At 41.4% G+C, this 14,259-nt stretch overlaps 1 protein-coding gene across 2 annotated transcripts; it reads right to left on the bottom strand.

Moving 5' to 3' along the window:
- Positions 1–923: 923 nt before the first annotated feature.
- prodhb (proline dehydrogenase (oxidase) 1b) lies at positions 924–12,458 on the bottom strand. Of its 2 annotated transcripts, none has more exons than XM_076730809.1 (14): positions 11,995–12,458; positions 10,798–11,006; positions 8,579–8,613; positions 8,341–8,490; positions 7,967–8,031; positions 7,759–7,875; positions 7,539–7,612; positions 7,092–7,173; positions 6,581–6,673; positions 6,270–6,416; positions 5,586–5,761; positions 4,561–4,659; positions 4,351–4,439; positions 924–3,396 (listed from the first exon to the last, which is right to left on the bottom strand). In XM_076730809.1, the coding sequence occupies exons 1-14, from the start codon at positions 12,349–12,351 to the stop codon at positions 3,206–3,208; spliced, it is 1,884 nt and encodes a 627-aa protein (XP_076586924.1). In that variant the 5' UTR covers positions 12,352–12,458; the 3' UTR covers positions 924–3,205. The 2 variants fall into 2 exon arrangements, with proteins under 2 accessions (XP_076586924.1, XP_076586926.1); XM_076730811.1 differs by having other exon boundaries at positions 3,220–3,443; positions 11,995–12,418.
- Between the last annotated feature and the right edge of the window lie 1,801 nt (positions 12,459–14,259).

The following is a 14,259-nucleotide window of genomic DNA, read 5'->3' as shown; positions in this document are numbered from 1 at the left end:
TCAGCACAAAGGCTGGAAACAGCTAGCTTGGCTTTCTGTAGGTAACGAAATCCACCTACCAGCACCTCTTAAGTACACAGTCCAGGTTATATCTGATTTTGTACAATTGTTTAAATGTTTCCTTTGTCTTTGTTTTATCAGGGGTTATCTGGACTGTTTCTTTGCCAGCTGGAGCTTTATGTTTATTGTACAGACCTGAGAGTGATAACAGTCTTCTTATCTAACACTCAACAAAAAAGCCAACAAGCACATTTCCCAAAAATGTCAAACTATTCCTAACTGTGGGGATTTTGGAATACAGACTTCAGTAGGCTATTTCCAATCATTCAGGAGCTGTTTGTGGGATTCTCTGCACACCTTACTGCACATTGCTGCCAATTATTTAACTGGCTAAATGTCAGTGTCTAACAACCCTTTCACCTTGTTGGACATTTAAGCCAACTTAACCTCAGATGTTGTAATAAAATATTGACAAGATATCTTGCAGCGTTTTCACTGATGCCAACATACTGAGTTATACTGCGCTTGTCATTCTGACTGGCCATGTAGAAATGATGCTGCGATTATGTTGCAATGTCAGGAAATCCAGCCTGTCTGCTGTTGAAGGTCTCCTCTGAGTTTCTTCCCCTGTCTATCTCCACTCTATAGAAGCTCTATTTGTACAGCAGAACTAAATGATTTAAACATCCCAGCCCACCTGTTGCCATGCAGAGGACTCGCTACTTGTTACTAACAACTGAGACGCAGCAAAACTGGATTTTCCTTCGGTTTCAGTGAAATAGCAGCCAAACACTGATAGACTGTCGCTGATTGCTCATCTGTGGTTCCAACGAAAATGTTGAAGTGAGAAGATCAAAATGTTTACAACATGAGCGCTGTTCAGATGGATGAAGACTCCCTTTCATTTTTCTTTTTTTGTCAAATTCAAACTTATTCCTCCACTTTTCTCAGCCCTTGTGGTGAAATAAAGTTCAAACATCATCTCATTACTGAGGGTATGATTACAGCGGTTGAATTGAATGTGCACGGGCCCAGTTTTCTGTTTTGTGCGCTGTGAGCCAGTTATCTCTGTTTGCTGGCAAAAGATAAAAATGCACAATACTCCTAGGCGGCTCAAAGCCATCGTACTCCTTACTGTCAGTTCATCCATTGGCACACAGACACTGATTAGAGATTGCCTGGTGGAAAGCAGCGGTAAAGCAATCCATCCACTGTGCGGCACAAAAACCAAATCTTTTTCAAATTTCCAAACCTGAAAAACAATGCTCGGTATGTTTTCAAACCAGGGGCTGTCACAGCATATGTTGCTGTGCTTTGAAAAGCACCACAATGCTGTGTGGTCCCATTGAAACCACAACGCCAAGGGCACAGCCAAGGAAGCAATCCCAGACGTCAGACCATGTGGAACCAATGGCCGCAGAGCCCAAAGAAATCGGTTACGTATGCCACCCTTCACATCTTGCATAATACAAAGTCTACATTCATTACGTAAAGTAAATTAGCCCTGGCTGACTCTATTACATGCCTCTGTGCTTTAATGTAGGGAGAAGTGTTGATAAGGCTCAATGAATATGCTGAGCCCATGCTGGTTTTGACTGACTTGGAACTTGTGTAGAATTTTTAACAGCACAATGTGTCCTCTAAATCATCTTTGCAACTGAAGCTAACCAGGAAAACTCCAGCGTCCTGTGAGACGGGATCTGTTGGCAAACGTATACCCAAAGGCACGTCTTACATCAAAAGTAGACTTGATTCTTAATTAAACCGATAGAATACAGCAGCAGTGACAGCTCTGTGGCGCTTTGCCTCAGTAAAACTTAACAGCCACTAAAGTTTCTTCTGAGTAATGATTAATGCATCCAATTTCTGTGATCTGTATTGAGCGTAGCATCATGGGTAATTAAATGATGGTCTACAGAGCGCTGACTGCTCTCATAAAATGACAAGGCCATAATTATCATGAAGCTTGGTTACCCTCTGACTCAAATACTAATTGTGTATCAATAACCGAGTGGAAGATGGTGCAGAATTTGAAAAAAAAAAAAAACAACCCAAGCTGTATAAAGCAGCTCCCAGCGACAACACCACAGACGATAACATCAGATCCTACTTTTTAAAAAAATCCTGAAGTAGGCATTCGCTATTCACACAATGCCTATTTATTAATTGAGCAATTTCACAGGTCCACGAAGTGAGACATGTGAAGCCTACAAATGGAATCCCCCGCTTCAAACATATTTACATTCACAACGATAAGAACTGCAGTGTTAATCCATCAAAACACAATAAGCCTAAAAGGCAAACCTCTAACTTTCTACTCCCTTGTGTAGTATCTTGTCATGGAAAAAAAAAAAAGAAAAAACAAACAGCCTGCCAGACTTGCAGGCGTCTGTGTTAAAAGGAGACTCACTCACTGAATACTGAACGTAACACCTCAGTGACCAAGAATATAGCTTCCTCCAGCAAATACAATAACAAAAGCGTTGCACTCTTAGAAGGAGAGGGATGTGCTGTGAGGAACCGTTTATCCTTTCTCATTGATTCATAAACAGGCATCATTTTCAAACCAGCAATACAAGCTCAAACACAGCAGCCGCACAAATATACAGTACAGAGAGGCCTCCTCGGGAGACTGTGTGCCTGTCCAGGAGTCAAAAAAAACATAATATAGGAGGGGAATATTGATGTTTCCTTTACTACCATTTAAATCAAGCCTGTTATTTTTATTATTGTTGTCCCTCTCCAAGATAAATAGGGTGATAAAAGGAGACACCCGCCCCGGTCTCGTTGACATTTTAGGGAGTCCTTTTGGAGCCGTAAAGATGCCCACTTGATGGATGCCAGAGCTCTATAGACAACAGGAAGACAAAATGAGGGATGCTTATGGATGCAGAGGCGGATAAGGCAAAGAAGAAGAGAGAACACGGGCAGTGCACACAAAGGATCAGGGGTGTAAGGTGGGTAGCATCAGTGAGACACAGCATGGAGAAAAACAACAGTGGGGAGACAGAAAAAGGAGAGAGACACGACGAAACAGTCCATCAGCAAGAAAACTCCAGAACAGGGCAGAACAGGAGATGTACATCCAGGGAGAGACAGAACAGACAGCCACAGCGTCAGCCGTCAACCAGGGAAGATGAAAAATAAAAAAAATAAAAGCTCGACAAGTTGACGCACTCTCCTCTTTGTCTCTTCTTCTGTGTTTTCAGTATGCCGGTCTGTGGAGGAGCTCCCCAGAGGCAAGTCTGCGTTTCAGCTCCTGCCACAGCAGCTCCCTCTCCTTTTGGGCACCCTTCATGAAGCCTCGGTTCTCCTGGGCTCTCCGAGACAGGTAGGGCATCACCTCATTCACCGGCCCGTAGGGGACGTACTTAAAGACAGGGAAGCCTGCCTGACCTGGGGTTGAAGTGTATGGGATGGGAGGAAACAAAAGAAAAAAGGGGCTTTGTAGTATGATATGGATGGAGATAAATGTAGAATTAGAATGTTTCTCTGTTTGTGTGCAGATATCATCACAGGCTTTTCACACAGAAACTGTTTAATGTGCTTTCATTGGCTGGATTCAGCGACAATCTCAAGACGTCATTTCATATCACAGCCGGACGTGATCTCGACTGCTTCCCTCACTGAATGATTGCTGGAATCGCTCTAATCAGGCAGGTCTGCAGCATTTGCACAGACAACCTCAGTTTGCTGCATTTGAATATGAGGAGCCGGGTGACTGGCATACTGTGGCTGCTTTGTCGGGGCTCGTTTTTCAAATCCATCGCAATAAATGTGCTCTTGACTAATCCAAAATCATACAAACGCAAAATGAAACCAAAATCCTAAAAACGGACTATGGCATCTTTAAAAATGGGCGACGATATGATGTATTTCATCTAGCAACTTCTTCATTGTTTCAAAGACATCGCGCTTGCTGCTCTGTCCTCTGAGAAAACCTCCAAGAAACACGTGTGTCTGTTTACATCAATACCGGCCAAGGCTGTTTCAACTTCAGCCTCACATTGACAGACAAGTGCCTGCCGCCGCTGTGTCTGTCTTTGACTGACAAATAAAGTGGTGGGAGCCAGCAGCGGCGCTTTGTTAAGACAGCTTGTCAATACCGAGGTGTCTCAGTTCATATGTCACGTTATGGGCTGCAGACTGACTCCAACATGTGACACCTCATGCAGTGCAAGCAGTCTGTGTGCTATATGTGTGTAGCTGAAAGGTCTTAAGACACAGAGCTGAGAGTTGATATGGATCGTGCACAGGCTGAACTTAAACTGCCAAATCATCCTTATGCAGGGGAGGAAAGATCAGTGCCTTGTCACTGAGCTCGAGTGTGTTTGTGTGTGCTTTTCTCACCTAATGGGAAGCTGATCTGATCACACATTCCCAACAGTTGACCGAAGTACACCTTGTTCTCTGTGGGTACGAGACCCAGCTCATTCATTCTGGATGAGAGGGAGAGACTTTAATAATAAATACCTTGGTTTATACAGATGCAAAGCTATATACAAAAATCAATCAGAAGTGTGTGTTCAGCAGCGTGTTCGGATAGAAGTGAAACCATACCTCCTAATGGTGTGTTTCACCGTGTCCTCGTTATGTGAAGCCACCATCACGTTGGCGTTTCTGTTGAGTGCAATCTCATCCAGCACATAGTCCAGACATCTGACCAAATACACACACAAGGAAGGAAGGCAAGGACATAACTTTAGTCTGTGAGGTGGAAATTACCACAATTGTTTTCTACTAAACTATTCCCTATAAAATAACAAGATATTTAACATGTGGCATGCTGGATGCATATAGTGGCTGCTGCATCATAACTCACCCAAACAAATCTTTCTAATTAGCATGCAAGATTTATTCTGCGAGGCAGCACCATCTTTACACAACGGAACAGGAAAAATGTCCCTAAACACTGAATGTATTTACCTGAAATATGAACCAATTCAGGAAGGACCTCTGAATTCTGCTTCCCTGCTCATGCAGCCATCTTAATATGCATGTACTTTCCCATCCTCTCCATATTTTTAAATCCCACCTCATGCTGTGCTGTAGCCCATCAGCCAAACTTTGTGTCTGTCCTATGTTGATGTTTACCTCAAAATCTAATTGATAGCTCGAGGGTGGCCTTTCCTCTTTTTGTGCAAAACATATTGATCTCCACAGGGTGATTTCTTTGAGCTTGCCTTAATCTAGGAATGTCAGAAAACTGTTACAACACAGCACCCCTGGAGTTTCCGTAACTTGCACAAATCAACAGGGTGGAAGCTTGCTGACACGAGATGTTGAATCCAGAAACTCCAACTGAGGGACCACTTCTCTAAAAATCAAACCCCTGCACTGCCCACTGCAGCAGATTTGTGCCTAGAAGGTGACTTGTTTAAATCAGTGGACCACATGAAGTGGCACAAGTGAAGAAAAAAAGAAAAACAGTTTTCCTGGGGTGTGTTTGTGCATGACATTTAGCTCCAGACTTTTTGCAATCCAATAGCAAAAGGCTACAGCAATAGTGGGCTGCTTCAGAAGAAACTTGGCTAAAAAAGGTCAAACTTTGCAGTTGCAGATTTGGACAATCTTCAGCCTCTTACCTGTGATACATTCTGTTGGTAGATGCATAATCAGGGTTAATCGGGTCCTCATAACCAAGCTCTTCGGCCCTCTCTCGCTCCTGGTACATGTAGGCCCCACGCACCAGCTTGGCAGCGAAATGCCAACCCTCACGTCGAGACAACTCTACGTCCATAGTAACATTGTCATAAGCCTCCTGCAGAGCAAAAGAAGCTTAGAATTTGCAATAGAGCATTTCCCATTTTTATTAACTTCTATAGATCTAACTAGTCAACCATCACACAGTCTGGTGATATTATCGTCAGAGGCAAAGCAGTGGTGTTATTTCTATTTCACGATACTGCATGTTTTAGGTGACAACATGGTAAGCTTACGTTCTTTTACCACAATAATAATAAGGTTGAAAAAAGGACGCTAATCAAATGAATGACACTACTGTGACTTAAACAGCGTCTGATTTCAACTGGTGTATTTACAAAAGCAAAAATAAACTCCCTCCAACATTATCCTCTTCTTCACATCGCTGTTTCATCCTCAATTCAGCTGATTCATGGTAATCTCTTTACACGTTGAAATTTGGAGTTACAAGATTTGTCACAGCACGTCCTTAATCACGGGAATTATAACTGTTGCGTCTGCGTGCTTTGTGTGCGTATTCATCATTTACACATTCTCTTGTCTTTTTGCCAGTCGTGGATTCTGACCTTGAGGTAGCACTGGTAGGTGTTGAAGACGACAGGTTTTTCTCTGTTGTAGATCCTCTGCATCTCTAATGTCAGTCTGCTGATAGCTGGCTGGAAGTAGGTTTGCTCGGCATCCACCATCAAGCGAACACCATTCTCTATGGCATGCTGGAATGGAACACAGCAGTGTTGTGATAATTTATGCAGTTGACATTAATTTAACCAATAATCCTGCCACATTCGGTTAAATGCTAAGCGCCTGCTCCTTTTTGCTACTAAGTCTGTGTATATCTGTGCAAAGCGATCAGTATGTGTAGTTTATGTGCGTTTACCTTGACTAAGACGTCCATGCGCTGTAACATCCTCTTCATTTGCTTCTCCTCCTCCGTAGTGAACGACTCCAGCAGAGGCTCCAGCTCACCTATCTGGGCAGACAAGCCAGGAGAGCGCGCACCATGCACCATAACTTTCACAAGGGCTTCTTGACAGCAAGGGATCAGTTAGTAAAAGCTACTGCCAGATTTTCCTTAAAGGTCTTTGTCATGAATGTGTCACAGGCTTGTTCACACAAGATGAACCATAAACACATTCCTTAAATTTAAGTACAGAAAAGATACATGGCAGATGTAGACTGCTGCAGTGCATTTGACTTAATTGCTTACAATTCCAAATCAGTTCAGTTTACTTACTATAAATTGCACAACATCAAATTTGGAAAAGCAAAAAGCAACTAAATTATTGCCTCCCATTTGAGTCTTGAATTGCATTTAAAGATTCTGGGATGTTCTTTTAACTGTATTTATAGACAGTGAATTCTCTCTTTCAGCATGTTATGTTACTGACCTCTACATTTGGGACGACCAGCAGGTCCGATATCTTTGTTCTGTCATCTATTAGGCTGCTCCAGTCGAGCATGTCAATGGTTCTGTCAGGCAGAGGCGAGGAAGGTACGGTACATCAAAATACTGTCATTCTTTAAAATTATTTTAGTCAGTCTGAAACTAAGGCTGCCCTTAAAGTTTAACTTTACAATAGCTGTAATAAACCTGTTTCTCATGTGTGATTTAAAAGCAGTGTTTCATCTCATTCCATCGGTGTTGACTTTACATATTTGAACTCTGCAAACACATTTCAACAATCAATGTTTGCAAATCAGATCATTTATTACCTTTAACTAATCATCAGACACTTTTCATTGAATGAACTCTAAATGACCTTGAATATAATGATTTTTTTCCTGTGCAAACTGTTTCACAGATGTTTGTTTTGGCAGTCTGTGTTCATGCTTACCCTGAAGATTCTTCGCTCCTTCCACTAAACCAGCCATAGAAGTCACCTTTTGCACCCAGTTTGGTCAGGAATTCCTAGATGGACATAAAGATCTAAAGTGCTGCCAGGCACATACAGCAGTGTAGCACATAGTGTATGAGACATGATCCACTGTTTATCATCGGATGTAAGATTTGGTGTCCACTGTCATTAATGTTCAACAGAGGAGTAAAAACTCCACCTGCAGTTGTTTGAGCTCCAGCTTCTGATCCAAGGCCTGCATGCCATCTTTCCCCTGCTGTAAAGCCAGGAAGGTGAAAAACCGCCGCCATTTCACCAAGACCTCTGAAAACTGGAGCTTTAAAAAAAAAAAAAGCATGATGTCAGTGCACCACACCCCATCAGCTAAATTAGTGCACTGACCTTTTGATCACATTCTTTGTGCCTACCAGAAACTGAGGTCGTCCTAGAGCAGTCATTTTGACAGCAGTGAAACTGTGCATTGAACTCCCACCTAGAGGCCGAACACAGTTTCAAAATAAATGAAACGATGCAAAGGCAAACACATGAACATGATGGTAAACGCATGCTTCATGTGGCAAGCCAATTGTTCTCACATGACAGATATCACAATGGAATTCGAGATATCTAAAATTCAGCTCTGACTGACTCAAAATTTAAAAAAAAATCCTTTTATTTCTCACTAGTTCTAAAGAGAACTGTAGATATGCCAAATGTAACAGTTACTAGAACAAATCTAATTTTCAAAACAATCACATTGTAAAGCTGCATCACTGATGTAGTTCCACTTCTGTTTACTGACCAGATGCTTTGATGCACTTGATGAAGGTCTCCATATGCTGGTCACATTTGGCCTCATCGGCGTAGAAATAAGTGCGGGCTCCTGTTACTCCCCCACGACGGTCCCCAAACTGTTTGTGCGCTTTATATTTTTTCTCTCTGTGGTCCTTTCCTGGGTGTGAAAACACATTTGCATGCCTATTACTTCTAATTACATCATATACTGTGTCCACAAGTGAGAACAAAACGAGGCGGCTTACCTGTGCTCTCTTTCTCTGCAGTGGAGACACATGAGCTGAATTACAAGACATAAAAAAGGGTAAACTTAATAAAGTGAGTTTGTATTTGGGCAACATTTCAAAATGTAATATTCATCAGAATTACAAGCATTTTTGAGCTCAGTGTGGGAAGTGGCACTCTTTCTGTGAACACTCTGGCCTAGTGCAGCAGCATGCCAGAGGCTAACACGTGCTTCGACCCTATACGCTGAACTGTCAGCCTGCTGACCCTCCACAAAGGGCAGTCATATCACACTTGACCTGCCCGCACCCTCATCACAAGGAACTGGGGAGCTCATGTAACCAAACAGACGACTAAACAACAAGCATGCTGGTCCTCAGAGATGTCTACAGCATTCAAAGGCAGGAAATTAAAGGGAGTTAACTTGCTTTAGCAGTGCATTATTTTTATATTAACATTACTTTTATAACTGCAATCCTTTTGACACAGATGGAAGCTGTATTATACATTTAATTTAGTCACTGAAGCCACTTGTTCAGTACTCTTTTCTTTATGTTAATTTGTTATTTAAGGCAGAAATGATTAACTGATTAGTCACAAGGAAAAATGCTTCTCAGAACCTGAGGATTTGCAGCTTTTCACTGTTATTATCAATTGAATGTTTTGGGCTTTTGGATCACCTGTTGGATGAAATATGTTACTAGAAGATGTCAGCTTGCGAATTGATGGTCATTGATTAAACAATTGATCAGTTAAGTGTAAAAATAATAGACAGATTGATCCATAATGAAATTAATCATCCAAGAACCAATCACAGAGTTGTACAGAGCATTGAACAGCTGGGTTGATTCACCCTGTTGTTACTACTGTGTCCAGGTTTAACTGCATCATGATTTAAATTCTGTTTCGAATGCTTTGCACTGATTATTGGCAATCTTTTGGCATGAACATGATATCTTAATTCATGCATAATTTAAGTTTAAATGACCTACACAACTGAAGCGTTACATTGTGAGAATCATGCCCTCAACATTAAACCCAGACTTGCCTCTCTGTTCCTTATATCTTCTTTTTGTTGCAAGGAACTGACTAATGTTGTTGTTGTTGCTATCTTGACAGATCACTAGAGTGCCTGTCAAACCCTGCTGGCTGAGATCAAGCTGGCTTAATGTGCCTTGTCCTCCTGCTTTACGGTTTGAAGGTGTATGTTCGCCAAACAAAAGCTGTCTAGGCTAAGGTATGATACCTCTTTTGATGCTTCCAAGCAGGCATCCCCAAGACAAAGTATATCAAAGCTGTGCAGAGATATCTTGTTACTAGCGGTACAGTCTAAAAAAAAGCTGTGTGTGTACATGTGGGGTCGAAAAAGTCACAGCACAGGGCTTGCATGGGAGCTTTATCACCTTACACAATGTGATAACGAAATAAAACAATGATAGAGGGCATTGACATCGCCGTGAGCTGCCCCTCTACATCCACAGACTTAAACTCCATATACTTAAATACACTGCCTAACAGCATTTTTTATTCACTTTGTCTGACCTTTATTAAAATAGAAATGCTATGTGAGATAAAAAAGGGCAGTCATTTTACACTGAGTATTATGCTAAGTATATCTGACAAGTACATTTGTCTTTTTCACTTCAATGAAATGGCCACCAAATAATTATTCACTTATTTGACTGCGAAGCAATTCCTAAATGGGACCAAAAAGTCAAAAATCCCAATTACTCATAATGGATGAATGCACTGGTCTTGCAGTAACATTGCTGCTGCAGCTGCCTTGAGAGACTGCTTGCATAAGGTTTGGACTGTCATCCAGTTCATCCAGCCCGCAGCTCAAATAGCTTCTGCCTTGTGCTACTCATGTGACAGGATTCCTAACGAGGGAGAAATTCTCTCCAGCCAGCCAATCCAGAACGAGGGGTCATGACTGAGCCAACAAATCAAAAAGACTGTTTACTTCCTGGTTGTGATGCATATTCAAAGCAGTTTTTTTTGGCATCAAACAAGGGGAAAATACTCTGCAAGGTAATGTCGTCTGTCTGGAGGTCAGTTTACATTAGTTAATTAAAACGGGACAAGATCTACGTAGCCTCAATAGAACTGAACTGATCTGATGTTTGTACACCACTGATTGCTCCTAGTTTGACGATGCAGACTCAAAGACATACTCGAAAAACATCATTTTTGTATGTAACATCTACTGAAATGTACGGTAATACCGTAACTTTCATACTTCATCTCCTTCTGCTCAGCCTCCTCCTGGCTGATGTCTTCCTCCACACTGTAGTCCAGAACAGAGCCGACACCAAAGGCCTCATTTTTCTGGATCAGCGGCTTGATGGCCAAATGGTCCTCGCCAGCTACAAACTGGCCATAAAATGTCATCTTCATGAACTGGTTGAAGGCTCTCTGGCCCAGGACCTTCTTACCTAGAGCCATTATCTGAGCAGAAAGAGAGGAAATGATAACCAGACTTTTTCATTTTTGACACATATATAATGTATCTGGAATTTATAACTAGTGATCCTGATTGATTCTACATGACATTTAGCCTATCACAGCCAAGCGGACTTTGAAGGCAACAGGTTAACCTGACAGGCTATGGCTTAAAGACAAAAAGCAGCGAGTAGATCTTTCATCAGAAAAGGAAATGAAATCACATTCTTACCCCCGAGCTATAAACACACATGGCGTGCAAGCCGAAAACAGGGACAAACAATGACTCACTGCAGCTATACTGAAAATCTGCGTTATACCAGATTAGCCTACCACTTCACATTTGGTGTAGCTTCTTGCTCTCACAACCACAGCCAAGCTTTCCATTGATTCCATTCATTACATGAAGACATGATGAGTGTGGAAAGAAAAGTCTGTTAAAGCACTGTAACACCGTGCCTCACAACATGGGCTGAAACTAATTCTGTGAATGGAAAGTGTGTCTTGTGACCAATCCATTTGTATACTGCGTACTATAATTACCAGATGAACATTATAACATGACCTGAAACTGAATTTAGGTAACATGGATCACAGAGGTTCACCTTGGAAAAACAGGTTGTAATTTGAGAGGTGGGTGTTACACATTTCATAAGCCTGAGGCGCAACAGTAATCACTACTGGTTCAATTTTGACATGGAGCTGACTGGCATGTTGTTTACCTTGAATGCAACTTGCAGCCTTTAAAGTTACAGCATATGTATAATTTATTAGAAAGACATAATTAATGACTAGGCTTATCTGCTACTGTACTGCGTTTTCTGGTGTCTCGTTCCTAATTTAGTTTCTATGGCGACAGTTCTTTATCAAAAAGAGGCGCAAAGTGTCACAGAGCAGAATTATTCTAACCTTACTCCGTCACCATTAAGGCACCATTAATAAACATACTTCAAGGTTAACTGCCGGGCTGCACGGTAAGGTACCACTTCATTACCTCTTTATTCTTATCAACCAGGAAGTCATAGGAGCAGAGTTTAAAGACCACCAAACTTCTGAGCAGCTCTAGTGAGTCTTTGCTCTTGTAAGCCTCCCGTGTCTGCTCGAAGTCTACGTAGATCTCATCAGCAGCGCCGGTGCCGTCCCTCCCTCCTCTCCCAGGCTGTCCCGGACGCGACCGTGTTGTCGTCTCAGGTCGAGCGCCGCCGCGGCTGCTCACATCGCCCTGCGACTCCGTCTGGGCCGCCGAGGTGGAGGTGACGGTGGACCGGAGTCTCCGGCTGGAGAGTAGCCGTTTAAGGGGACCGTCCGCCCGTGCCCGTGTCAGGGCTGGCACGGTTTTGATATGAAACATCAGCGTGGAGGAGGTGGACGTCAGCGGCGCGGTGAGGTGAAGCAGACCATCTGTCGAGGCTAGCTGCGCGCGCTACAGTGTACACAGACTGGAAGCCAAACATTAGCATCACTTCGCTGTTGGGTAACCTGTGACGCAGGAGTTTCGTTCTCACGCCCAAACTTTTTTTTCACAGATGAACGCCCAGTTTTACTGAAAGACTTGTTCCTGTCTCATCAAACTGACACTGTGGAACTTAATGATGAATTCCACGTTAAGAGGAACAGTTTGTCGGTTTAGTTGCTGGAGTGGCTTCATTTTTAAATGAGAAAGCCCTTTGTTTTGGTTCCCTAGAATGGCTACAGCAAGTGTACATAAAGACAACAGGTATGTTATTATTAAAGGGAAAGAAACCAAGTCCCATATAATTAAAATTTACATGCAGTTTTGCCAAAGCACAAATTGTGGCACGTTTAGTTAAAATATAGTTAATATTTGTCTTCTGAGCTATTTATTACACAGCTGAAGTTAACAGTTACTTTCATTGAGATGACCAGTGGTGGATTGTAACTAAGTAAATGTACTCAAGTTGTGTACTTAAGTACACATTTGAGGTACTTGGGCTTTCCTTGAGTAACCTATTTTCAAATCAGAGGGAAATATTTGACATCTTTTACTCCATTGATTTGACAGCTTTTACTAAGTAGTTTACAAATTAAGATTTTTGCATAGAAAACATCTGAAAATGTTGAAGCATGGCTGCAACAATCAGGCAGAAATTATTAATTAATCAGAAAATTAATTGGCTGACAATTTCATAATCAGTTGATTTATGGAGAAAATAGTCAGCAAATGAATCCATGATGAAAACAATTATTCACTGTGTCCCATACACAATGAGTAAAAACGAGTTCCACCTCAACAAACGACAAAAAACAGTAACAGTCATGGGGCCATCATTATTTACTTGTAATACTTTAAGTACATTATGATTATACTTAAATACGTGTGCTTGAGTCACATTTTCAATGCTGTACTTTTACTTGTAACAGAGTGTTTTTACAGTGTGATATTAGTACTTTTACTCACATAAAGGATCTGAGTACTTCCTCCACCACTGCAGAGTACCACCTTAATGCAATGCTATTGATTTAATAACACAACGGTGTTTTAGCTCTACTCGAACCAGCTTCAACATAGATAGATAGATAGATAGATAGATAGATAGATAGATAACAGAGGATGATAGGAAATTGCAGTTTTAGGCCTACAGCTCTAAGACATATAAATCACAAAAACAAATGAATGAAAATAATACATGAGCTAGAATAACATGAATAGAGATTTGACTGAATATAGGCGTACACTGATGTGCTCACACTGTACAGAAGTTTGTGATCTATTCTAACAATATATTTCTATATTAAAATTACATTTATATTATATTAATAATATATACACTAAAAGGAGGCAGAGTTTTGCGTGATGGTTACTTTTTTTTTGACATTTGACATGGGTCATTTCAGGAAGCTTTCTCACATAGAAAGAGACCTCGTCCCTTTGGGATCGGCTGATACGATATGCATGCAAGTCAGCCTCATACTTTGCCCTCACACGGTGGCCACATGAGCAAGAAATTACTCTGAGGACTTTACCTTTCAACATAATTTGCAAGAACAAATAATATTATGCTTGTGTAATACCCAAGTAATTGTAGGACTCACAGTTCACCCCCGGAACATATTTGTCATGCATAACAATGCACATGATTTACATAATTTAAAGACCTAATCTGTATTTTTTCCCCTCACCATATGAGCTGCAGTCACAACATCATAAAGCATTATTTATCATGATTGTCTAATGTGAATCCATTTATAAAAGACCTGTCAAACAGTTTGGGGTCAACACAGCTTTCTGTTTTGAATG

This window comes from Chaetodon auriga, chromosome 5 (assembly GCF_051107435.1).
Source record: "Chaetodon auriga isolate fChaAug3 chromosome 5, fChaAug3.hap1, whole genome shotgun sequence".
NCBI classification, from domain to species: domain Eukaryota; kingdom Metazoa; phylum Chordata; class Actinopteri; order Chaetodontiformes; family Chaetodontidae; genus Chaetodon; species Chaetodon auriga.
The sequence above is the reverse complement of the archived record's forward strand: the minus strand, read 5'-3'. Positions and strand labels throughout refer to the sequence as shown.

Bases quoted from the DNA above. Each gene is read 5' to 3' on its own strand.
- prodhb (XM_076730809.1), bottom strand. From the start codon at position 12,351: ATGTTTCATATCAAAACCGTGCCAGCCCTGACACGGGCACGGGCGGAC. The intron at 8,614-10,797 runs GTATGAAAGTTA...CTTGTAATTCAG, and splicing joins GCTGAGCAGAAGGAGATGAA to CTCATGTGTCTCCACTGCAG. The intron at 7,613-7,758 runs GTGGAGTTTTTA...ATGTCCATCTAG, and splicing joins TGGAGCTCAAACAACTGCAG to GAATTCCTGACCAAACTGGG.